Genomic DNA, 25,537 nt, shown 5'->3' on the forward strand with positions numbered 1-25,537 from the left:
CAATTACTCCTAATACAAGTCACATTCTCCTCCAGAACAATCCTCGATATCACCACCACCAGCATAAGAGATGATTTTTCAGTTATACAAATACAAACAAGACAATACAAGGCATACACAGATAAGGAGAGCATATATAACAAGTAGATCAAATAGCAAATAGGCACAATTAATCAAGAAAGCAAACCAATTACAAGATGCACACCAAAATGATGCATGTCTGTCCTATGACCAATGAGCTCATCTGTCGGTTATGCAGCCAAACCGACATGTCCGGTAGCTAATCCTGGACAGTCCTTGGGTGCGCGCATCCCCAAGAGAAATTTACATCTCTTAGAGGAATTATCCGAAAAGGTATTAAGTGTCTAGCCACATCTTGCGATGGAGGGTCAACAAAGTCTCAAGTCTCGACTTAGAGCAAATGGGGTGAACCACTGCATCTACCCAGGGAGTCTCAATCCTCAGATTCAATTTCAATTCATTACGCAAGCGGGATAATACCCAGACCTCGCAATAAACAGTTATTTCAATCAATACGCAAGTGGGATATCACCCAAACCTTGCCAAACCAGCCAATCAGCCATACTCAAACATCGTCAATCTCATTCATTCATGTCTCGTATCAATTTAATATTTAGTAAGTTCATTACTTTCAAGTTCTCATCAATATTCATCAACTCTACTCCACAATCTTATCTAAAATCTCCATTTAATCCAATCCATAGGTTCATACTTATTCTCAGGCCAAAAAAAATAAGTTATCAGACCTTAATTGGGGGTTACAAAAGTTTACAAGCTTGTCAAAAAAGCTAAATAGTCAAAAACAGAGTTTAAGTGTGAAAACAGGGCTTGTGCATACGCATGCACCTGAAAGGTTTCCCAGCTTGTGCGTATGCATTTCTTTGTGCGTACGCACAACCTGTAAATTTCTCTTGTCATGCGTACGCACATACTCGTGCGTAGGCACGAGCACTTACACTCGCTCTACCTCGTGCGTACGCACCACTTTGTGCGTACACTTGACTAAAATCCTGGTTTTTCTACAACATCTCAGATTTTCAGTTTAAAACCACAATTTTTAATCACTCATAACTTCTTCTACAAAATTCAGTTTTTCATCATTCTTAAACCATCTTAGAGCTCTCATCACCACATTTAATTTAAGATAAATTTCATTGAAATTCGAACTCCAAGCGCCAAGTTATGACCCATTGAAATTAGTCAAAAACTCATTTTTACCAATATCTGCATAAAGTCATTTCAACCAAATTCACCAACTTACTCCATTCCAAACCATCCTAAACCTTCACTAGACATCATCAATACACATTCCTCAATACTCAAATATCTTCTAACTCATTCAAGCCTAACCAACCCAATTCCAATCCATATAACTTAAACCATCAAAACATCAATTTACATTACAATCACCACTTATAAATTTTTAATTTAAATTCATCTTTTCAACCACAATTCACGTTCAATTCATTCATATACACATTTTATATTACTCAATAATAATTCAATTTACATAACCAATCAATCACAATAACAACCATTTCTATTCAATCCCATCCCTAGAGATAATTAACCTAGGTTTTCACATAATCTTATATAATACCTGCTCAAAACTAAAATCCATACCTCTAGTGAAGATATTCCCAAGCTCCAGCACCTTAGACTCCTTCTTCCTCAAAGCAATCCAAGCTTTTGTCCACTTCAAGCTCAAATTTACACCATCCAAGTTCCAACCAAGCTATTTAATCTAATCTTTCCACCAATTTCATACAAAATCACAACTCTCAATACCTAGCCTTTATGAAATTGAAAGATTCAAAGGAAGTAAGATTTCCTTACCTTCACTAATTATTTTGATAAAATTCAGCAATAGCTCATATTAGAGAAACTCTAAACTATCAAAATTATAAAATTTCTCAATATCTAAAACTCAAACTCGAATTTAATTTGAATAGCAAAACTGGAGCAAAAAAGTTCGAGATTCTTACCAATCTATTCAGATAAGAACATAGAGGAAGAGATGAGTGACACGTGGCCGTAAACAACACGTCAATCAGAATTCGGGTTCGAAAGATATGAGTAATTGAAATAAAAAATGAATAGTACTCTAGGTTTTCTTCACTCTCTTCTCTCTTCACCGTTTCGTCCCTCTCTCCCAATGCGATGCATTTCTGAATTTGATGATCTTGTTAAGTGTGGGGGAGTATTTTAATAGTTGGGCTTGGGTTCAACATGGACCTGGTTCAATTATTTTATCCCATTTGTCCAATTTTGGATCAGAATTTTTAAGATTAGTGTTTTAATTCGTATTCTAATTATTTTTACTTCTTCAAACTATAATTTTAAATTCTTAATCTTCTTTACTCATAATTAGTTTATTAATTATAATTTAATTGGGTTTTACACCCTACATATTCATATTTTTTTTATCTCTAAAGACAATATCTTCTCTAAATTAGACAATCTTTTCTCCAATTCATATCTTCCAAAAAAATATTCTTCAACATTTGCGCCTTCACCTTAATAGTTAGCACTCAAAGTCTTTGTAAATTTTTTCAATTTTTTCAATTTTTTCATCGTGCTCATCAAGCGAGCCAAAGAATGATAAACTACACAAATTCTATCCAAATACAACAGTCTAAGCTTACCTTAAAGCATGCGAACCCAAAAAAAGGTCTATTGGAGTTGGTGGTTGTTCTCAACTTGTGGAGAATTACATAAACTCCGTAGAAACACTTTGAAATAGTGCCATCTCTATCATCACCTCCTTGTACAGTACACAGACTGGCATTTGAAACGGATCTCTCTTGGCTTCTCCCACCTCGCCTTGTGCTTGAAGAGCCTCCATCAGTAGCCATGGAAAATAGTTTCTTACCCTCAATAAGTATCAGTAGCAGCAATAATGGATTACACCTTCCATAGAGTTCCAATTTGAAAAGATAAGACTCAATATCGAAACGGATGTCTTTCATATTTGGAAACTTATTTATCTTATTCTAACACTCACCTATTCACATCAACAAGTAACAAATGGCTCAGCAATCTCCTCCAAGTCAACAAACTCTATTACGTCTTTCACCCCTAATTCCACGGAGGGATAAATATGTTACGCGTTCTAAAAGTGAAAGATTTAAATATATTTTTCAATCTTGGAAGACTTAAATATCCACAGACAAATAGGTCAAAAAATTTTTTATCCTTTGCTCTAAAACATATAGTTACAATTTTTTTTATAAAATATTCAAGAAGCATGACCCCTTATTGGCATGATAAAATTCTGCCACTATACAAAAATGGATTTTTTTTCAAAATTTGTTTTTGAGCATAAAATTAGATTTTGTAGCCAATTTTTTTTTCAAAAATAAAAAATAAACAGACCAATTCATATAATCTGTCAAACTTGTCATAAAATATTTCACATGGCATATCTCCCCTTCCTCACCTCAAAGGTCACAGGTTCAAACCCGACCGGTTGCACTCAGGGAGAAAAATGTGGTAAGTATGTGAGAAGTGTGTGAGTGTGTTGTGTATCTAGGATTGGGGGTTATCCAATCCATTGGAGTACCTAGAATTGAGGTTGTCCAATCCACCGACAAAAAAAAAAAGAAACAATTTTTCATGTCCAAAAAAGGTAATTTTTATTTTTCACCAAAAGTTCAATCTTAAGTCTTAACTATATATGGTATTATTATTTTTTAATATGTATATATTTCGCCCCTATTATTGTTTATAAAATTGATCCGACGCCAAGATAAAAATTTTCACTCTTAAATATTAAAATATAAAATATTTTTAATTTTATGCTTAATAATAATAATAATAATAATAATTGTGTTGCTCGCTTCTTAACAATTTTTTCTGAACTATGAATTTCTAATTTTTAGATATTTTAACATTAAGAATTTAAGATATTAAATAAAAGCATACAAATAGTTTAATATCTAACAACATTCATTTTTTTTTTGATATTATAAGTTATAACAACATTCAAATCTATCGTGGATTGAATGGTGATTTAAAATGAGCCTTTCTTCAACTCTACTAAAGACATAGATAAGTACTTGAGACAAGAGGTATTGTTTATGTAACACACATGTGTTTGGTTGCGAGCATGTTTTGTAAAATTTTCTGAGGTAGTGTCTCTTGTACTTTGTAGGATAAATCCTTTCTCCTAACATATTTAATCCATTTATTTTCAATGTCTAGCATTAAATCAATTATCGAGAAAAAATTATTAACAAAAATACAAGCCCTATAAATACCCAATAGCAAGAGCCATTAACGGTATAACTATTACTAAAAATCCCAAAGCTATAAATACATAAACACCATAACATGCATACAGGAAGTGTGGTGTAAATTAATTCATTTGAGTAAATTATTATTATAGTAGTTTGAGAAAAAAACAATGCATCCTTTGGGTTCTTCCCCATCATCATGTTTTGTAGCATTAGGTTTAGTTGTATGTTTTTTGGTTCTAAATGTGGCAGTTTTGTGCAATGGAGGCTCAACAAGCTCCTTTGTTAGAAAAGAGGAGAAGACTGAGGATATGCCACTTGATAGTGATGTCTTTGCTGTTCCTCCTGGTCATAATGCTCCCCAACAGGTATATATATACCAAAAAAATAAAAAAAATTGCAAAAACAGGTTGTTTTTTCATAATTAGAAATACAGAAAATGATAAAAAAAAAAGCATGTTTTTTCATAATATGCAAAAAAATTAGATGCATCTTGAAATTAATTTGTATGACTTATTTTGAGAAAATTTACATTTTTTAAAATCATACACAAATTTTTTCAGTTATGTTTTTTCCCCTTCTAATCTGTTGTTGATATTTTTTATTTCTGTTTTCACTATTTTGTAGAGTATTCAAAAATTTTATTTTAAAAGATAAATATTTTTATTTGTTTCTGTATGTGTCTTGAACAAAGTTGGGTTTGTTTTATTTGTAAAGTGAATTAATCAATAGGTTAAATGGTTTACTTTGGTTTGATTAGTTCTTGTGATTTAGTCTTCTGACATTTTTAAAATACTAATGTATAAATTAAAAAGGTTCATATAACACAAGGTGATCTTGAGGGGAAGGCAGTGATTGTATCATGGGTGACAATGGATGAAAAAGGGTCAAACCAAGTTCGTTATTGGAGTGAAAAAGACAAAAGCAAACCAAAGGTTTCTAATGGAAAAGTTGTTACTTATAAATATCACACTTACAAGTCTGGTTATATTCATCATTGTACCATCAAAAAATTGGAGGTATATTCCATTTTCTTCTTTGTTATTGTGTTTCTAGTTCTAGTTAAGATTTTGCCTTATGGATTAATTTTTTTTATCATTATTAGTAATAATTTTTTTATATATTTATTTCTTTTCTATAGCACAACACCAAATATTACTATGAGGTTGGAACTGGAAAATCGGCACGTCAATTTTGGTTTATGACTCCTCCAGAAGTTGGTCCTGATGTGCCATACACATTTGGTGTCATGGGTAAGTGTTTTTTTTTTTAATTTAATTTTACGCAAATTCCCAAACCATTTTTGATATTCATCTTTAAGGTTCCGTTTGATCAGTTCTCATAGACAGATTGATATAAATGCGGAATAAAAATGTTTGAGAGCCAATAAAAAATTAATTTAAAACACTCTAAAATTATCTAATTTTATATTTTTTAATTATAGCTAGAATAATTGGATAATATTAGATGTAACAAGTGTATAATTATAGATATTACATATATAATATATTTATAACTAGAATAACTTAACATTAAATAAAGTAAATTTAGGTTATTGTCTGCTTAACATTATTCAACGTGAATATACAGTAAAATATAGACAAAAAAATACTTTTATTTTTATATCTTATTTGATGAATAAAATAGATTACAAATCACCATGTTATCACTTTTTCACATTTTGTTATACATTTGAACCTTATATCTAAATATAGAAAAATAATAATTCCATTCAAAAGTGACTATCAAAAAAGAGTGGAATAACATAAATTTAAAATTTTTTATTAATAATAATTTGAGAGTATATATATATGTTAGCTGAATCTTAATTTTTATTAATTGTTGTGGGAATTTTTGTACGTATTTATTACAGGGGATCTTGGTCAGACTTATGATTCAAATGCAACACTTACTCACTATGAAAATAGCCCAAGTAAAGGACAAGCTGTGTTGTATGTTGGAGATCTGTCTTATGCTGATAACCACCCTAATCATGATAACGTTAGATGGGATACTTGGGGAAGGTTTTCTGAAAGAGTTGTTGCTTACCAACCTTGGATTTGGACTACTGGCAACCATGAACTTGATTTTGCTCCTGAAATTGTAAGCTTCAATTAACAATAATAGCTTTAATGTTCTTATATTATATCCAACTGATTTTTGAATGTTCTTTTGATTAATTTGTTGAAGGGTGAAAACATTCCTTTCAAGCCATTCACCCATCGTTACCATGTTCCTTATAAAGCATCAAATAGCACTCAACCCTTTTGGTATTCAATCAAGAGAGCTTCAGCATACGTTATTGTCTTGTCTTCATATTCGGCATATGGTAATAAAAAATCTTTAACTTTAAATTCTAAATGAAAAATCTAAATACTAAAGTTAGCTAATTTAAAAATTGATTCTCCATACTTTCTCTAATATTTTTACTATAAAAAATGTTTTTATGTGAAAATAATAATTAAATCAGTTTAATCAAACATGTCAAACTATCTAACAATTCTTAGCTATCATATTCACTTACGATAATCTAATTAATCTTCAAAATTATTTTAGGAACATATACACCTCAATACCAATGGCTATTAGAGGAGCTACCAAAAGTTAACAGGTCAGAGACTCCATGGTTGATTGTTCTTGTACATTCACCTTGGTACAATAGCAACCAGTATCACTACATGGAAGCCGAAACAATGAGAGTAATGTTTGAACCATGGTTAGTAGAGAACAAAGTTGATGTCGTATTTGCCGGCCATGTTCATGCCTATGAACGATCTGTAAGTACTAATACGACATAGTTTTACACAGTCATCTAATAAAATTCAGAAAGATAAACAAATAATGACAATTTTACACGAATCAGGAACGAATCTCGAATATTGCTTACAATATTCTAAACAAAAACTGCACCCCAGTAAGAGATCAATCAGCTCCAGTATACATAAACATTGGTGATGGAGGGAATGTTGAAGGCTTAGCAATCAAGTAAGCTAGATTCTAGATTTACAATGACATAGTGAGACATGAATATTTTATGAGTGTGTTTAATTTGTTTCTGATATGAACATGCAGCATGACAGAACCACAGCCAGATTACTCAGCACACAGGGAGGCTAGCTTTGGACACGCCATTTTCGACATAAAGAACAAGACACATGCTCGCTATAGCTGGCATAGGAATCAAGATGGATATGCAGTGGAAGCTGATTCTATGTGGTTTTACAATAGATTTTGGCACCCTCTTGATGATTCCACTACTAAGAAAGCTTCTCAGTAACCATAGATGCAAGAATGGTAGTTTTGTCTGGCTCACTCTGATTCTATTAAGATTCTAGCCTAATATATAGGCCAAATTAGGGAAGAACGTTTAGTTAAAAGGAAGGCAAAAAGATTGAAATAGGGGTATGAATTTTGTTATCCTCTAATTCTCAATTTTGTTTTCCAATACTAGCTGAAGTTATATTTTTTAATTCCATTTTTGAATTGTAACAGATTTAATATATATACAGTTTTCATATATGTATAAACCTACTTTTAGCCTTAGACATCAAATAAATAAGAAATAGAATAAGAAAAGTAAAAAAGAAAAAAGAAACAAGAAAAGAAAGTGAAATTCACAACTAGTGTAGATACAAAAGAAAAAGTAGAAATGATATTTTCTAGATAGATAAACTTCTAGAATGGATTAAATAGCAAGGGAAAGTTGAAAAGGTATGACACACTTTTAGCCCAATATCTGCTCCCTCTCTTGGCTCTTTTTTTTTAAAAAGAAAATGAAAGTTAAGTGAAAATTAAATAAATAGATTTTATAGTGAATGATACACATATGTGCTTATATTATATCCAAATAGCATAATAAAAATGGAAAAATCTAAAGGAGTTGATCACATTAAAATTTTTAATGCATGTCCAAAATCCAAAATGTCACTTGTAACCTGCAAGTGAAGCCAAAGAAGGGACAAGGATGAAGGATCTTATAAAGTGAGGATCTCACCATGTGCCACCTAATCATCCATGCAACACAAACACTTTTTCTTTGGAATAGAATTTACAGACGGGTTTGTTCTACCATGATTGTTTAAAATGGAGCTAGGATTAATAGTTTGTGTTAGAAACTTTATTATGACAGAATAACTGTTGATTTGATTTGATGATACTAAAATTACTTTTGCAAGTTTGTAACTATGAAATGGACATGAATTTTGTACTAAACTTATAAAAGAAGTAATGGTGGACCTTCCTTCATATTGCTGGTACGGCCAAACAAGCAGCCAATGCTCTTTCCAAGTGAATTACAACTTCAGCCATAGTTGGCCTGTCTCGAGGCGCTGCGCGCACACATTCTGCTGCTAAATACCCCACATACTCCTCAGCAGCTTTTGGGGGTGGCATTCTTGGATCCAAAACCTTGAAAATCTCATCTTGATCAATGTAAGGTACTGCAAAACTTGCCAAATGTATTCGCTCCCCATCATCAGCTCTATGTATGACTTTTCGGCCAGTTAGTATTTCTAGCAAAACAACTCCGAAACTATAAACATCACTCTTTGTAGTTAGCCTTTGAGTTAGGTAGTATTCAGGGTCCAAGTAGCCTGGTGTGCCAGCTATTTCAACTGAAAGATGTGTGTCCTCATCTTCAGGACCCTTCAATGAGATTCCAAAATCACACAATTTGCCTGTCCACTTGGAATCCAATAATATATTGGATGACTTTATGTCGCGATGAATGATTGGTGGGATAGCATAGTGGTGGAGGTACTCTATCCCCCTTGCTGCATCTAGTGCTACCTTGATCCGTGCCGGCCATGACATTAGAACAGAAGAAGTTTGGTGGCTGTGGAGATGATCATGGAGGCTGCCATTGTTCATGTACTCATATACTAAGATGCGCTCATTCGCGTCACGGCAGAATCCTAATAGCCCAACCAGGTTGTTGTGGTGGAGTCTTGAGTGAATCTGAAGCTCATTCACAAAGCCATACTCCTTCTCATCTTCATAGTTGGGAGAGATTTCAGCTCTTTTTATTGCAACTTCCTTACCATCTTGCAGTGTAGCATGGTATACTGATCCAAAGCCTCCTCTCCCAATCATTTTGTCTTCTGAGAAGTTTTCGGTCAATTCAAGCAACTTTTGCAGGGTGAAATCCTCCAAATATCTATCTTTTCCCTTGCTAGTTATGTGGCTGAAAGGGTTCTTTGAGATTCCATGGACAGTTTGAACTTCTGCTTCCATTGATGAGGTCCAAGTGTCATCTAATCTGGCAGGGTCATGGTCGCGGCCTCGGCCTCCTCTACCTGTGCCGTGTCAGTAAAATAAGCACTCAATAGAGATAATTATTCAGATGCTCAAAGAGTCTAATATATGAACTATTCTATTATCATCAAGTATCATACCCACACATAACAATGTTACCAACAAGTTCAAAAGTTTAATTCATACCCTTTATAAAACTAATACATACCTTTTTTAACTACTTCATCATCAGGTTGAAGGTCGTAGAAACCTTTTAATGTTGGTGGCATCCTTTTCTTTGTAACTAAACTTAGGTCCCATTGCTGGCTGGCAAAGCTTTTTTCATCTTTGTTCACACTTTCACCCTTTAAGCTGCTGGCTTCCAATTCAATTGATCCTGTTACAAACATGGTTTCCATTTCTGCTAATGAGTGAAAAAGAGGTAAGAAACATAAAGAGGCAAGTAACCAAAGTTTTTCATAGTTTTATAAGTCATAAAAAACAATATTCTGGATCAGGAAAAACTAAGCACTTAAGTAACTAAATATTTACATAAAGCTCAGGCCAATCATCTACCATTCCTACACTAAATAAACAGTAAGAATTATAGGATAAGGATCATAGATGCAGAGATGTTCATATAATGTGACTGACAAATAGACAAGAAGAACTAGAGCAATAGAGCATTAGGATGGACATAATATATACCTTCTTTGATTCCATCACCAATTTGAAGGTTGGAAGTATGAGCTATCTTGCTCCAGTCTGATTCATAGGATACATCTGACACCATTGGCATCCTTTTCCTTCTTTGATCCAATTTTTGGCTTTTAAGGCTTTCTCCATCTAAGATGCCTTTTCCTCCCTCCAAATATGTTGATCTTGTTACAAATCTCTTTTCCCCGAATTTTTGTTTTTGTTCAGGGATTTCCCCTTCTGTTTTGCAACCAGAAAGAGGTAAGAAACAGAACAAAACATACAAAAGGATGTAATTACAACATGACACACTGATAAGTAGTGACAAATCATTAGAGTTTTATATGTTGCTTTTGTGATCACAGAAACAAAATTCTGAATCAAGACTAATGAAGTACTTGAACTGATTTCACATGCCAAACCAATTCAAAAGGCTTGTAATTGCTCAGTGTTATTTATATATATGCTTAAAATAATGTTTGAATTTTGAATGCATATAAAATTATAAACAGCAAATGCATACAAACTTTCATGATCAGGCTGCTTATCACCCTCACAAATGCTAAGCTAGCAGTTAAGAATATAAGATGCATATGCATAAAAATGCCACTGACAAAGAGACATGAACTAGAACATTAGGATAACTATTTTAGGGGTTTTCTTTTTTATGTTTAGTATAATGAATCCAATTCATACCTTTTTTAACTTCATCAATTTGTAGGTTGGGAATATGAGCTATCTTGCTCCACTCCGCTCCCGCTCTATGCAAGAGTTTCTGGGACAATATTGGGGACTCTTTGATGCAAAGACGAGTCAAGGATGATGGCAGCCCTTCTGGCAAGGAATATAGCCCATGACAACAGTTGATCTCCAATGTCTCAAGAGCTGTCAAATGCTGAAACCCTGTGCCATTCAAAATTCTGAGACTCAAAAGTTTACTCATGCGTAAAGACCTGAGATTTCTTGGCAAAAAGTCCTTATCCGGAAATGACTTCATGCCAATGCATCCACTTTCAATCTCAAAATGAGTTAATGAGGGAAGTGTATCCAACTTCCACTCCTTTTGAGGTGCAAGTTTGTCAGAAAAGGTGATAGAAAGTAAACTTAAACTAGATGGCAAGCCCCCTTCAGGAAAAGATTCAAGTTCTGGACATTTGTCTATAAGCAATGATTGAAGTGATGTAAGATATGCTAAATGATTAGGCAGTGACTTCAACCTTCTGCAATTAGATATTGATATTGATTTAAGGTAAGGAGTTGGCAATCCTGTTTCTGGAAAGGATATCAGATTAGGACAGTCCCGGATTTCCAACGACTCAAGTTTCAGATTTCGATCACGAAGTTCCTCAGTTATTGAAAATAACTCTAGTTTGGGACAATCCTTGATATAAAGAGTTCTGAGTCTCGGGAAAAGGTTTATGGATATGGAGGCGAGCGATTCGCAGCTACTACTTATGCAAAGATATTCCAAGAATGCAAATTTCTTGTGTGTTCCGAGAGGAATGAGGAAATCTAAATTTGGGCATTTGTGGATATAAATTGTTCTCAGGGAACTGGGGTGCAGAACATCAGAAAAGTTCTTGAGAGAGTAACAATCAATAAAAAATAACTCTCTGATATTTGAACAATCTTTTAGAAATTCATCTGGTAGGGACTCAAGGAACTGGCAACCTTCAATTCTTAGGCTTTTTATTCTGGATGTCAAGTTGCACAGCTCTGATGCATCTGCAATCTTCACAATTTCAAAAGAAGACTCAAAATCTACCATGCCTCCATCATCATCTGAAACTAATTCATCATTCTTACCATTTGCGATAGGAGGCATTATAATTGTGGCATGGTGTGAGGAGGATTCTGAAGTCACTTGAGTCACACTTGTTGCAAGAATCTCAGTGCAGCCTTGTTCTTGTTCCTCTTTCTGTTCCATCAAGTCATGGACTTGATGAGGTATCTTAGGTAGTGGAGACACGAGGCGATCACATTGAAATATTTCAAGCTTTTTAAGAGAAGGAAGGCACTTAGGCAAGTCTTGCAGCAACTGTGGGCATTGTATCAAGTAAAGCTCGTGGAGACATGGAAACTGAAGACTTTGATCATCTAAGAGGATCCATTCTTTCCAACTAGGCATGTCCACAAACCACAGGATCTTCAAGGACTTAAATGGAACATGCAAAGAACACTGTCCATAGAATTCATTGCCTACTGATCTTACATTGCCACACCCTCGAATATATAGCTCTTCAAGAGACGAAAGCTGTCCAAGTGGTGGCAAGAACTCACAATTCTTACAGTCATAAATACAAATCACCCTCAAATTCGCAAACGAGGCGTCTCCTAACCAGTATGGAAATCTTCTATCAGGACAGCCTGAAATCTCCAACACTTTTAGCTGTTTTGGTGGCTCCAAATATTCTAGTGCTTGCTCGCATTCAGCAAAGCGCAGCTGATTCCATCTCAAGACAAGATCTTCCAAGTGCCTCTTTTCTTTCAATTTGGCTTCTGCAGCATTCCTAGCTTCCACAATGTTCTGCAACTCTGTGATGCTTAGCATTTGGATATCCGATATAGTTGCCAACTCTGTCAAATTTTCCCCAGAATTCATGTTGACCGTGAAGCCAATCAAGGTTTGGAGGTTGTTGAAACTTGCAAGCTTTAAGGACATATCTAGCAGCTTGGTTCCCATTAGATCAAGGTAACGCAAGTTAACCAAATCTTCCATGGTACTTGGCAGCTCTCGGAGATAGCAGCAGAAAGCCAACTTCAATGTTTCCAAACTAGATAGCATGCCTATTGAGTCCGGCAATGCTCGAATTTCAGAGAAAGAGAGGTCAATGTATTCAAGAAATCTTAGTTCTCCAATCTCATCTGGCAAATATGATATCCAAGAGCCTACAATTTCGAGGCGAACTAGATGATAAAGAGACTTTCCGGTCCACATAATAGAAAAGCCTTGTGGATCATTCTTTTCATCAACAAGATCAAACAAGGAATCTTCCAATGACAAAACATGATCTGAAAGCATCTCGAACGCAACGTCCAGCTCTGATGTGGTGAGTATTATCGCACTTCCCTTGCCTGCAGCATCAGAAAAACATGACCAAAGGGCTTCCCAGCCAGAAAGATTTCGAAAACCGTTCAAAACAAGAAGAACCTTCTTCCCCTGCAAGCACTTGTGCAGTCTATCAATCAGTTCTGGTAGACTTTCATCATAGTGAAAATCTTGATTGAAACTATCAAGAGTTATCTTAGCTAAACTCTCGGAATCAAGATCCCATTGAAAGTCAACCCAACCTCGAAGTTCGAAACAGGCCTTGACTCTGCCATGGTAGTAAACGAGGTTAGCAAGAGTGTCCCTTCCGGTCCATGCCGCTCCAACCACAGCAATCACAGGCGTATTTTCTCGATCGGAGAGTAAAAGGTCAACCATCTCATTCATCTCTTTATCTCTTCTTAGATTCTGAGAAGGAGAAGAAGATAGTTGTTCTTGTTTCTCGGTCAAGAAGAGAAGATGCTTCTGGTTTGTTATGGTTTCAAATCTTCGAAGGACGAACTCAAATTCACGTTTAGCATCTGCAACTGTTGTTGCTATTGCTTTTCCAGAATCGAATTTGCAGAGAAGCTCGTCCAAAAGGTACATGATATCTTGGAAGTGACAAAGCCACTCTACCATGTTATTGCTTAAGGTTGAAGTTGTGGCGAAGAGATTCTCTTGAGCGTCGTCGGCGACAGCAGCAACGGTCAGCAAAGACTGATGAAGAAACTCCATGGTTTCTTGATTTTGAAGGTTCTTGAGCATCTTCCTAGGGAAGGCAGAGACTAGTGGCCAGGCCATGGCCAATCTGAAAGAGAAGATGCAACAGAATTCTGAAACAAGAGCTTAATAAGAAAGTCAACGGTTTGAAAGTAGAGGAAAGGGAAGGGGTGTTGTCTTCAACTACCTAATTAATTTCGCCTATTATTTTCTTAAAGGAAAATTCTACTTTTTCATGTATAATTAACTTGGTCCTTCACAGAACTCACCTAATATTGACCACAGAACTTGGTACTTTTTTTTATCTTATTTTTTGTAAAAATGATCCAGCTGCTTTTCTAAGTTGGAATTAGGCACAACAATTTAGTTAAAGCGCATGAGACATTTTTTGAGACTGTCTCCTCTAGCTAATCGTTATTTAATCAATTTAATCCTGAACAAAATCCTCAAAAAAATTATACACCTCAGCTGCATTTTCTATGTTGATTCCTAAATCCTAGGTTGTCTTCAAAGCTTCTCCCCACTGCAAAGAAACGCCCTGCAAGCGAACTCTGTGCATACAGGACACTGATAACACAACCCAAATACCAGTGGCTCATTATTGGCACAATCCAGTTGAAGATCATTGATCTTGTGCTTTTTCTTTTTTCCATTAAATATGAAATTTTATTAACAAGTATAGAAGGATGTTACAAAGAGCATGGTGAACAAGAGATTCTCAATACAAAAGGTATCAACAATAAACAAAAGAATCCATACAAAAAACAATGGTTTTGAATCCCTCATCATATCATATCACACAGCCACAGATCAAAGATGCTAAACAAAGCATTCCAATCAGCCATAGAACATTGCAGAAAACAAAAAAGTTCCAGTGTTTTGTCCTTCCACATATTGTTTCTTCACACAATGTCTTTGTTGGGAATGTGAGCAATGAGGGGCCAGTAAGCTCCCGTCTCAAATTGGCAGAGAGGAACAAGCAAGGGACAATCTGCAATGATAAGATTTGACAAGGAACCCGGAAGCCCCTGTGAAGGTAGAAACTCAAGCATGCTACAACCTTCAATCACCAAATTTTTAAGAGCAACAAGGTGTTGAAGACCATCATGATTCAAAGATGTGAGGTCTTCAAGTCCCATGATATGAAGATCAGTCAAGCAAGCTGGAAGTAATCCTTCGTCTGGAAAGGACTCTAAACCAGTTAACTCCCCTTCAATCCCAAAGTACGAAAGCGATAGCATTTCGTGCAGACCCCACTCTTTCTGGGGTGCTAACTTTTTGCAGTTGCTAATAGAAAGCACTTGAAGATTAGGAGTACGCAACCCTCCATAAGGGAAGAACACTAGGTTGGGGCAATCCTTCAGTTGAATCTTTTCAAGATGGTACAATTCTTCTGTAAACTCATTTGATATACTTAGAGATCCAAGATTTGGACAACCTTGGATATGAAGGTGACGAAGCCGGCTAAAGGAAGACAATGAAAGGATTATGAGACTGTCACAACTGTCTTCAAGGTGCAAATGCTCAATCATGTGTTCTTCTGGATAAAGCTTTAGATTCCTACACTTGCCTATGTAAAGTGACTCTAACCTTATGGGAAGACCAAGTGCAGGAACATATTTAAGTGATGAACAATTGTATATGGACACTTTGCTTACATGTTCATTCCCTTGCATCATTTCCCTAGGTAGGGACATCAACTCATCACAATCAAATAGCTCTAATTCTCTTAACATTGGAACCCTTGGAAGGGAATTAATGCTACATTTAGCAATTACTAGTTTGTTCAGAGAACGCAAACGTTGGGGTAAATTTCCTGTTAATTTAGGACAATTTTGAATGTGAAGCTCTTCAAGAGAAGGAAAACACTCTTCAATGTCAATTTGCAACCACTCCTTCCACCTATGCATGTCCTTAAAAGTCAAAACTTCAAGGACTCTAAAGGGTGAATTTGTGTTACCATAGAACTCAAGGCCCACTCTTTCTAGCCATGTCATTTTTGCTATTAAGAGGGTCTTCAGAGAGTTTAATTGCCCAAGTGGTGGCAATGTCAAGCAGCTAATGCAACCAATTAGTTGTACAGACACCAAGTTAGAGAATAAAGGGTTACCTAACCATTCTGGAAATGTTCTGCCACCATAGTTTTCAATCTTGAGCCTCTTCAAGTTTTTATGCGGCTGTAGATTATAAAGAACAATTGCTTCCTTGGATAAATTATGGACATCGTTTGTCCATTCGAATACCAACTCATCAATAAATGTCTTCATCATCAAGTTGGCCCCTGAGGCTTCTGTGGCATCAATGACATTCTGCAGATTCACAATTGAAAGTAAACCATGCAGTTGAGACAGAGCTCCTAACTCACTAATCCTTGATCCACTGCTTTTGCCCACGATGAAGGTAGTAAGATGTCGAAGAAGCTTCAATCTACCAAAATTTGGTGGCATCTCTACCAAAGGAGCACCAATAACATCAAGATGGTGCAAATCAGTCAAATTCTCCAGATCTTTGGGCAAACTAGTGAGGCAATCACAATGTGCTAACAGGAGTACCTGTAAATTGTACAAACACCCTGTAGAGCTTGGTAACTCTTGAATCCTTGTATAAGAAAGATTCAGATACCGCAAATGCTTCAAGTTTCCTATTGTAGAGGGTAATGTAGAAATCGGATAACTAGACAAAGAGAGCACGCGAATGCGTTCAAACATTGGTATCACACTATTGAAATCATTGTCAGTTAATGAATCAAATTGCCTACTAGAGTTTGAGTCTTTGAATGGTAGAAAGGTCCACACTTGTGAAAGATACCTCTTAGGCACATCAAGCTTGTCTTTTGAAAATGATAAATGGCGAACCTTATCAGGAATTTTCTGATCACCACCCTCCTCAAAGAAGTGGAAGAACTCGCCTCCCACGTACTGTGCCAAGTCGCTTATCAAATCATGCATGATGACACACAAGTCATTACCAGTTGGTCGTTGTAGTAATGACCTTGACAATAACTCCTGCAAGTATTGCTCGCCTACATCGTGCATTGTTTTAGTCTTTGATGGTTGCAGAAGGCCCTCAGCCATCCACAAATGGATTAGGTTCACCCTATCAATTTCATACCCCTTAGGGAACACAGAGCAGTAAGCAAAACAGGCCTTCAAATGCGACGGAAGGAGTTGATAGCTCAATCTTAAGGCCGGCAATATGTTACTCTTCTTAGCATCCAAATCCCACATCTTGCTTTGCAGTATGACATTCCATTCTCTAGCATCCGTTACCAAGTGTAAGAGACTCCCAAGAACTTTTGCAGCAAGGGGAAGACCTTTGCACTTCCTCACTATTTTCTCACCAATCTCCACCAAAGTTGGATCAGCTGTACTCAGGTTTGTACTCCCAAAAGCGCAGTGGGCAAAGACATCCCAACAATCCTCGTATGGAAGCGGCGAAAGGAAATAAGTGACGGCAGCACGGATAGTAGTTGCAACGTCTCCATTGCGAGTGGTGACTAGAATAACACTACCGGGAATAGCATGAGAAAAGGCCATCTTGAAGAGCTCCCAATCAGAAAAGCTCACAGACCAAAAATCATCTAAAACCAGCAACAACCTTTGTCTTTTCAACTTGCTATTAAGTTCAACCTGAAGTGTGTCCAAGTTGTCGCTCATAGACTCACAAACCTTCCTTGTTAAGTGCAGCACATCGGATCCCGCCGAAACTTGAATCCACGATAAAGTGTCGAACATTGGCACTAACCGAGGGTCGTTAAACAAAAGCTGAGACAGAGTGGTCTTGCCAATCCCTGCCATGCCAACAATTGCAACAACACATACTGGATCAACTTGCTCACTCATGGCAGCGAACATGAGTCGAATGATTTCGTCTTTTTCATGATCCCTGCCATACACCTTAGACTGATCTACCATACGAGTTGTTGGAACATACATTAGATCAGCACTTCCTAGTTCTAACTGGGATTGCTTTTCATGAAGTTCTCTGAGACCTAGACAATCTTTCTGATCCCTTAAAACTTGAATTCTAATGTTTATCTCATCAAGACTAGAATTCAATTTACTGGTAATAGAGTCCAAGAATTCTCTTACCCATTCCATGGCAGTGTTTGACTTGGATACCAGATTTAAACGCAATACTTCGGTAGCAATCTGGTCCAAAAGGTCTTGGCCATGGTACACAGTTTCTCTGAGCTCGTCAACCCATATCTTGACATATGGATTGACAATCTGTTTCTCTTCTGCATCTGCAAGGACAGCATTCACGGAGAGCAACTGCAGCTTTAGCTTCTCTGCCGCGGCCGCCGCTGCCGATGCTGCAATAGTTCTCCGAGAAAACAAATCCAAGAGCTGACGAGAAGCTAGCCTGTCAATCAAGACCTGCAAAGCGGCAGGGAGAAGAGCACTCACCAGCACACCCACCATTGTGCCTTCTAACACATGCAACCACTAACTTCACACGATTCTTGATTAGAGATCCAAACAGAGTAATTGATAACTAGCGCCTTTTTTTTTTCACTCTGCGTCTCTGCCTCTAGCTTGAGCCCAATATGGAACACTGCATCAATGGTTGACTTTGGAAGTTTCGTGGTAGGAGAGTCATTATTACATACTAATACTATTAATATGAGCAGTACACGGTGATGGTTGGTAGCTTACTTTTCTGGTCAACGGAGCTTACAAAGTGAGATTTGTTTTAAATTGTTTTTTATTCTGTTCTTGCCACAATTTCTTTTTTCTTATTATGAAAAAGTTGAATTTCATTATCAAAAAGCACAACTAGACTTTTAACTTTTTTTTTTGGTTTATATTTTATAACTAGACTTTTATATATATATATATTTTAACTTTTAAGTCAGATGTGTGTTACTAATAGAGTCATGGCTCGACCCAGTTTACTCGTCAAAATAGGTTCAAGCCCAAAAAAGGGAAAGTATGAAGAGTTAATGGAAGTTTAGGTAGTATTAGAGATATAATCATTAGTACCATCAGCGTAAGTTTTTGGGATGAGTGGTATCATGATATGGTATTAGAGTTTTAGATCTGAAAGGTCAAGAGTTTGAATTTTGGTGAATTTTAAAATCAGCTTAAACTTTTAAGATGAGTAGGATGGTTATTCTTAATATTATGGGTGATATTTATTTTGTAACTTATATAATCCATTGTACACATTATACAAATAAGTCATTGTCTCCCTAGCGAGACTCCCAAACAAATATAACCAGTTCATAAGAGGGTCATTTTGGCATGACTTGGATAATCCGCGAATTAAGTGGATTCGAGTCGGACTTATATTTCTTTCCTGGACTCACACTTATGGTCAACTATTACAACTAGACTATGATACCCAATTATTTTGTCCTTCCAATGGGCCAATAGTATTTTTTTTTTTGTTTTTTACGAAGATATTTCTGTTTATGAGAAAGAATAATGCTTCTCATCCAAGTATTTTTATTAATTAAGTTGGTCTAATATAATAAAAATAAATTATTATTAGTATTATTTTAAATTTTATTGTTTTTTTTGTGACTCTTTTAAATTTTATTGTTTAATTTAGTTAAATTTGATTCATAAAAAAAATTTGGATGTGTAATATTATTGTATTAGAACTGCATTCTAACCACATTCCTTTTTGTATTTATGCAAGACGCTGGAAATCTCAAAGAAGATTGGTGTTAACGTGTTGTTTTTGCATTTTAACTCTCATTCTCGTTTTTCTAAGATAGATACTGCAAACTTAGGTTCAGACTAACCCGGCTATGTGTGATAAGCTGCTGCAACAGAAAAATGTATTTTGCACCAAAATCAATATACAAAATAATTTTTTATAATGGACAAAACTTATAAATTTCTATAATATAGCTATTACACTCCTGAAATTATATTTTAAATCAAAGTATACAAAAAAAATTATCAACAGAAAATATTAGAGTAAATACTAAATAGACAAAAATACACAAGAATTTAGCGAGCTGATTCAAAAGTGATTTGGATCCAAAATCTACTGACTGAACTCAAATTGTCATAAAAAATGGTTCCAACATTGTTCTGCGACATCAATGTTGTGCTGTTAACAGCAAATCAATTCTGCATAATAAGAAAACATTTTGAATTGGATCTCCATTTTATTAGTAAAAGAATCAATCAAAACAAATTAAATGTGGTGCACATCCCTTCCACAAAACAAATTGCGGACATCTTCACAAAATCCCTCTCTTTCACATCATTTGATCGCTCTAAAACCAAACCAAGGTAACTTGGAAAGTGAACTTGGATTTGAGGGAGGATAATAGCGTAGAGACTGAACATATAGAGCATAAAGTGCAGAGCTAGTGTTGTTTATAATTGGTAACAACTAAATCAGTTTAGTTTCCTTTTATATACATTCTGTTGCTTCTTTAGGTCAGTCTTGGACTCTATATATAGTGCAGAGTCATAACAGTGTAACACACAATCAATTCATAATATAATACATGCATATTGAGTTACTTCTCTTCCAAGACTTTCATCTTCAATCTTGCATCGTTCAAAAGAATTCGTGAGTTTGGTTGTCACCTGATAAGCTGGATACATCAGATTGAGGGTTTTCATATTGTTACTAGCTATCTTTGTGATAACTTAGGTAGATATAGAAGACGTTAATATGATGGGAAGGAAAGAAAAGGAAAGGACAGGACAATAACAATAAGCATAATACTTGAGTCATTGCACTAAATAGAAAATAAATAACACGTAAAATTGGGGCTAAAATGTGAGAAATAGAAATAAATACTTAACTAGAGTGTTTATACTTGGGAAAATAAATCTTAATATAAAGAATAGCCTAAAAGCTAATCTAGCCCAGGATAAGTGTTGCTTTGTTGAGCACGTATATACAATTATAGATGTGAAATTATCCAAAGTTCCAAACCAAAGAGAACTGTTATGAGAATTTCCTAGAGAAGACAAGGATTATTTTGGTGTAAAATGATGATATTAAATTCGTTAACTTGTATTGAGCTTCTGCTTAAGTATTTATACAATGAGTTACAATGACTAGTAAAGAAGTAACTAAGTGCCACGTCATTTAGTGACTTACTAATTTTCTAACTGCCTTAACTAACATCGTTAACTAATCTAACTGCCACAATTTACACAGCTTGGCACTACCTAGAGCAAGAGTACAGTAACATTAACAAGAGGCTTTAGGTAGCGGTAACAGTAGCTATAATAAAATTACCATTGCCATCACCGGGACTGAATTTTATTTCAACCAAAAATGAAAAGATTCTTAGTAAAGTAAGAGAAACTCAAATGGTTTGGCAAGAAGTTCACAACACAGGCTAGTAGAGGAAGAGGACACAAGCTTTCATTCCGCCACTTCCTCTTAGTTGGGATTGCAACAGCTTTCAGAACCCTCTCTTTGGTTGTGGCTGCTTAAAACTTAGTGATGCAGCTTCAACTTCCTTCCCTGGAATTATTGTTTCTGTTCAATGGTTGCACACATATCAAACCATTCAGCGGCTCAACAATCTGATAAATGTTGGTTACAGGCTTATAAAATATAAAATAACTTTCTAACCCAATACTATAAATTTACACATTCTTCAATCATACCTTTGTTAACTCCATGACCTGCAACATCATCAATTTGTATGTTAGGGATATGAGCTACCTTGCTCCACTCTTCCCCTGCTTTATACGAGAGTTTGTGGATCAATATTGATGATTCTTTGATGCAAAGACAAGTCAAGGATGATGGCAACCCTTCTGGCAAGGAGATGAGTCCGTGGCAGCAGTTAATCTCCAATGTCTCAAGAGCAGTCAAATGCTGAAGCCCTGTGCCATTCAAGACTCTCAGACTTGAGAGTTTGCTGATGCGCAGAGACTTGAGATTTCTAGGAAGAAGATCCTTCTCTGGAAATGATTTCATGCCAATGCACCCACCTTCAATCTCGAAACAAGTTAATGAGCAAAGCGTATTCAACTTCCACTCCTTCTGTGGTGTAAGTTTGTCACAAAAAGCAATTGAAATTAGACTTAAAGTGGATGGCAAATCTGGGAAAGACTCGAGTTCTGGACATTTGTCTATAAGCAATGACTGAAGTGATGTAAGAGTTAAGAAACGATAGGGCAAAGACTTCAAACTTCTGCAGTTAGATATTGTCATTGATTTGAGACTAGGAGTAGGCAATCCTCTTTCTGGAAAAGATATCAGGTTAGGGCAGTCTCGGATTTCCAAAGACTCGAGCTTCAGATTTTGGTCACGAAGTCCCTGAGCCACTGAAAACGACTTGAGATTGGGACAATCCTTGATATAGAGAGTTTGGAGTCTTGGGAAAAGGTTTATGGAGATGGATGTAAGAGATTCACAGCTGCTACTAATAAAAAGATGTTTCAAGAGTTTAAACTTCTTGTGTACTCCAAGAGGAATGATGAACTCTAAAACTGGACATTTGCGGATATGAAGTGTTCTCAGGGACTTAGGGTGTAGAACATCGGCAAAGTGCTTGAGAGAGCAACAATCAACCAAAAACAACTCAAAGATATCTGGACAATATTTCAAAAACTGATTGGGTAGGGACTCAAGAAACTGGCAACCTTCAATCCTAAGGCTTTTTAATTCATCTGGCAAATTGCAAAGCTCTGATGCATCGGCAACTTTCAAAATATCAAAAGAGTACTCAAAATCTGGCATGACATCGTTGTTACTATCATCCTCATCATCATCTACTACTGGTTCATCAACTTCTCTAATAATAGGTTCCATTATGAAATGAAATACATTAGGTTCAGCCGCACTTGTAGCAACAATATCATCACAGTCCTTTTCCTTTTCACGTTCAGCGGCACTTGTAGCAACAATATCATCACAGTCCTTTTCCTTTCCCTTTTCTTGTTCTTGTACCAGTAATTCATGGTTGTCAGGTATCTTTGGTCGTGGAGCCACAAGAAGACGATCACACTTAATTATTTCAATCTTTTTAAGAGAAGGTAGGTGCTTGGGCAAGTCTTGCTGCAACTCTGGGCAATGTATCAAGTAGAGCTCACGGAGGTGAGGAAAATGAAGCCTTCCATCATCTAAAAGAATCCACTTTTTCCAGTTTGTCATGTCCACAAACCACAAGACCTCCAAAGATTTAAATGGTACATATGAAGTACACTGCCCATAGAACTCACTGCCTACCGATCTTACATTGTCACACCCTTGAATAGAGAGCTCTTTAAGAGATGAGAGTTGCCCAAGTGGTGGCAAGAAAGGGAAATTTCTAGAGTCACGAAGATGTAGGACCTCTAATGTCCTGAATGACGAATCCCCCAACCAATTTGGAAATCTTCTAGCTGGACAGCCCAAAATTTCGAGCGTTTTCAGCTGTTCTGGAGGTTCCAAATACTCTAGTGATCTTTCGCATTCAGACAGACCCAGAGTCTCAAGAAATTTGGGCTGTCCTGGTGGCTGCAAATGCTCTAATGCTTGTTTTAATTCAGGAGCATACAACTGATTCCATCGCAAGATAAGATTTTCTAGATACCTTTTCCCTTTCAAATTTGCTTTTGAGGCACAGGTAGCATCCACCATATTTTGCAACTCTGTAATGCTCAGTGTTCTGATGCTTGGAAGACTTGCCAACCCTACCAAATTAGACCCAGAATCCTTGTTCGCTGCAAAACCAAGTAGCGTTTGGAGGTTTTTCATTTTCCCCAGCTCTGTAGGCAACCATATTGGAAAGTTACTTCTGCCTGTGATATCCAGATAATGTAAGTTGACAGAAGGCAAAATAACACTAGGCATCGGAGGAAGTTCCCCAAAAGACAACTTTAAAGTGTGCAAACGAGATAGGAGAGTCACTGAATTTGGCCATCTGCATACTTCACAGAAAGAGAGGTCAAGGTACTCAAGGCATCTTAGCTCTCCAAACTCATTCGGCAGATTTAGCCTCCAAGCACCTACTATTTCGAGTCGAACCATATTGCGAAAGTTGTATGGACGGAATCTTGAGAACTGAATGGGGAGACTAAAGTCACTCAAGTCTAACAAATGTGATCGATTAATCTTGAGCAGCTCTTTCCATGCGTGCAAGTCTTGGTAGTCATACAAGACACTACCAAGTTTCTTGACAGCAATAGGTAGCCCTCCGAGCTTTCTCACAACTTGCTTAGTCATGGTCACAAATTCGAGATGTTCATTCTGGTTTCCATCTCCAAAAGCATGATCTGAAAACAATGAACACGAGTCTTCCAGGGATAATAAGCCCAGATGTAGAACTTGATTGGAACGCACCTCTAATGCAGCCTCTAGCTTTGATGTGGTGAAGATGACCGCACTTCCAACAGCAGCATCGGCAAAACATGCCCAAAGGGTTTCCCAGGCTGTAAGACTCTGAATTCTATCAAGCACCAGCAAAAACTTCTTCCCGTTCAAGCACTTCCTTAGACGACCAATCACCTCCTTTAAACCATCTGAACAAAGAAAGTCCTCGTCAAAACTATCAAGAACAATATTCCCCAGACTCACAGCATCAATACCCTCTTGATAGTCCACCCAGCCTCGGAGTTCGAAAGAGGCCTTGACTCGGTCGTCGTTGTAGACAATTTCAGCAAAGGTGGTCTTACCGATCCCTTCAACGCCCACTATTGCAATCACAGACGTGTTGCCAACGGTACCACTGGATCGATCAGATAGCAAATAGTCAACCAACTCATTCTTTTCTTTTTCTCTTCCGTAAACATCAGCCTTCAGATACGAAGATCCTTGCAGTTGCTCTTGATCTTTCTCACCTTGTAATTTCTCGGTCAGCAGAAGAAGATGCTTCTGCTTTGTCATGACTTCGATTTTTTGGAGTATGAACTCCCAATCAGGTTCAAAATCCGCAAATGCATTTGCAAATAAGCTATCCCACAGCAACATGGACAAACGGTGCATCACATCATGGAAGTGGTGCATCCACTCCGCCACGTTACAGCTGGCAGATCCGGATAGGGGAAAAAGCTTGGCTTCCGCGTCGTCGGCGACAGCGACAAGGGTCAGCAACGACTGATGCATCAAGGAGGTCAGAAAATTGGGATTGATCTGTGGATTGTGGAACAATTCCAGCATCCGCCGAGGTAGCAAAGACAGTAGTCTCTTGCCCCTCCCCATTAACACCTACCTGATTTCTGTACTCCAAAGTCGGAGACTCGGAGTTCTTGACTAATTGACTATTGATAAAACAAAAACAAACATGAAATTGAAATTCAAGGGAGTAGAAGAAAGCAAACCACGTTCGTAATTCGTAGGTACGAAACGTCGTCACCGGCTAGGTTAGGGCTCAGGGAAAACGCATAGGAGTCAACTCCGGAACCACAAGCCCTTTTTTTTGTCTGGGAACAGCGGAAGACAACCCAGTAAATTTGTTGAATCGGGTTTTTAATTTTGAAGTAATTAACTTTATGCGGAGGGATTTTTTTTTTTTACATATAAATAGAATAAATTTTTTATTTACTAATACGTGTAAATTCTATATTATTTATGAATTTAAAGTTCAAATTTGATTGGCATTTCGAATGTAGTATACGAGATAATACATAAAATTATATAAATTTTTTTTATTAAAATTTAAATAAAAAATATATAATAATAATTA

General features: G+C 36.4%; 4 protein-coding genes across 6 annotated transcripts; 1 reads left to right on the plus strand and 3 right to left on the minus strand.

Moving 5' to 3' along the window:
• Positions 1-4,552: 4,552 nt before the first annotated feature.
• On the plus strand, positions 4,553-7,742 carry LOC130967351 (purple acid phosphatase 2-like). Its single transcript, XM_057892166.1, has 8 exons — positions 4,553-4,624; positions 5,072-5,275; positions 5,398-5,509; positions 6,130-6,359; positions 6,447-6,585; positions 6,813-7,033; positions 7,120-7,241; positions 7,329-7,742. Exons 1-8 carry the CDS (start codon positions 4,568-4,570, stop codon positions 7,531-7,533), a joined length of 1,290 nt encoding a protein of 429 aa, XP_057748149.1. The 5' UTR covers positions 4,553-4,567; the 3' UTR covers positions 7,534-7,742.
• A 512-nt stretch (positions 7,743-8,254) lies between these two features.
• Positions 8,255-14,213, minus strand: LOC130967350 (putative disease resistance protein At3g14460). Of its 3 annotated transcripts, none has more exons than XM_057892163.1 (4): positions 10,881-14,213; positions 10,197-10,424; positions 9,718-9,912; positions 8,255-9,550 (listed from the first exon to the last, which is right to left on the minus strand). In XM_057892163.1, exons 1-4 carry the CDS (start codon positions 14,014-14,016, stop codon positions 8,499-8,501), a joined length of 4,611 nt encoding a protein of 1,536 aa, XP_057748146.1. In that variant the 5' UTR covers positions 14,017-14,213; the 3' UTR covers positions 8,255-8,498. The 3 variants fall into 3 exon arrangements, with proteins under 3 accessions (XP_057748146.1, XP_057748147.1, XP_057748148.1); XM_057892164.1 differs by having other exon boundaries at positions 9,718-9,909; positions 10,881-14,212; XM_057892165.1 differs by having other exon boundaries at positions 9,718-9,885; positions 10,881-14,211.
• Positions 14,214-14,402: 189 nt separating this feature from the next.
• On the minus strand, positions 14,403-18,504 carry LOC130969237 (putative disease resistance RPP13-like protein 1). The gene has a single exon (XM_057894881.1). The coding sequence runs from the start codon at positions 18,357-18,359 to the stop codon at positions 14,838-14,840; it is 3,522 nt and encodes a 1,173-aa protein (XP_057750864.1). The 5' UTR covers positions 18,360-18,504; the 3' UTR covers positions 14,403-14,837.
• Positions 18,505-21,139: 2,635 nt separating this feature from the next.
• On the minus strand, positions 21,140-25,317 carry LOC130968402 (putative disease resistance protein At3g14460). The gene is made up of 2 exons (XM_057893654.1): positions 21,531-25,317; positions 21,140-21,399 (listed from the first exon to the last, which is right to left on the minus strand). The coding sequence occupies exons 1-2, from the start codon at positions 25,051-25,053 to the stop codon at positions 21,323-21,325; spliced, it is 3,600 nt and encodes a 1,199-aa protein (XP_057749637.1). The 5' UTR covers positions 25,054-25,317; the 3' UTR covers positions 21,140-21,322.
• Between the last annotated feature and the right edge of the window lie 220 nt (positions 25,318-25,537).

The sequence above is a fragment of the Arachis stenosperma genome, chromosome 3, assembly GCF_014773155.1.
Source record: "Arachis stenosperma cultivar V10309 chromosome 3, arast.V10309.gnm1.PFL2, whole genome shotgun sequence".
Classification (NCBI taxonomy): domain Eukaryota; kingdom Viridiplantae; phylum Streptophyta; class Magnoliopsida; order Fabales; family Fabaceae; genus Arachis; species Arachis stenosperma.

Bases quoted from the DNA above. Each gene is read 5' to 3' on its own strand.
- LOC130967351 (XM_057892166.1), top strand. From the start codon at position 4,568: ATGCCACTTGATAGTGATGTCTTTGCTGTTCCTCCTGGTCATAATGCT. The intron at 4,625-5,071 runs GTATATATATAC...TAAATTAAAAAG, and splicing joins GTCATAATGCTCCCCAACAG to GTTCATATAACACAAGGTGA. The intron at 7,034-7,119 runs GTAAGTACTAAT...TACACGAATCAG, and splicing joins TTCATGCCTATGAACGATCT to GAACGAATCTCGAATATTGC.
- LOC130967350 (XM_057892163.1), bottom strand. From the start codon at position 14,016: ATGGCCTGGCCACTAGTCTCTGCCTTCCCTAGGAAGATGCTCAAGAAC. The intron at 9,913-10,196 runs GTATATATTATG...TTCACTCATTAG, and splicing joins TGGTGATGGAATCAAAGAAG to CAGAAATGGAAACCATGTTT. The intron at 9,551-9,717 runs GTATGTATTAGT...GACACGGCACAG, and splicing joins TGATGAAGTAGTTAAAAAAG to GTAGAGGAGGCCGAGGCCGC.
- LOC130969237 (XM_057894881.1), bottom strand. From the start codon at position 18,359: ATGGTGGGTGTGCTGGTGAGTGCTCTTCTCCCTGCCGCTTTGCAGGTC.
- LOC130968402 (XM_057893654.1), bottom strand. From the start codon at position 25,053: ATGGGGAGGGGCAAGAGACTACTGTCTTTGCTACCTCGGCGGATGCTG. The intron at 21,400-21,530 runs GTATGATTGAAG...ACCATTGAACAG, and splicing joins AGGTCATGGAGTTAACAAAG to AAACAATAATTCCAGGGAAG.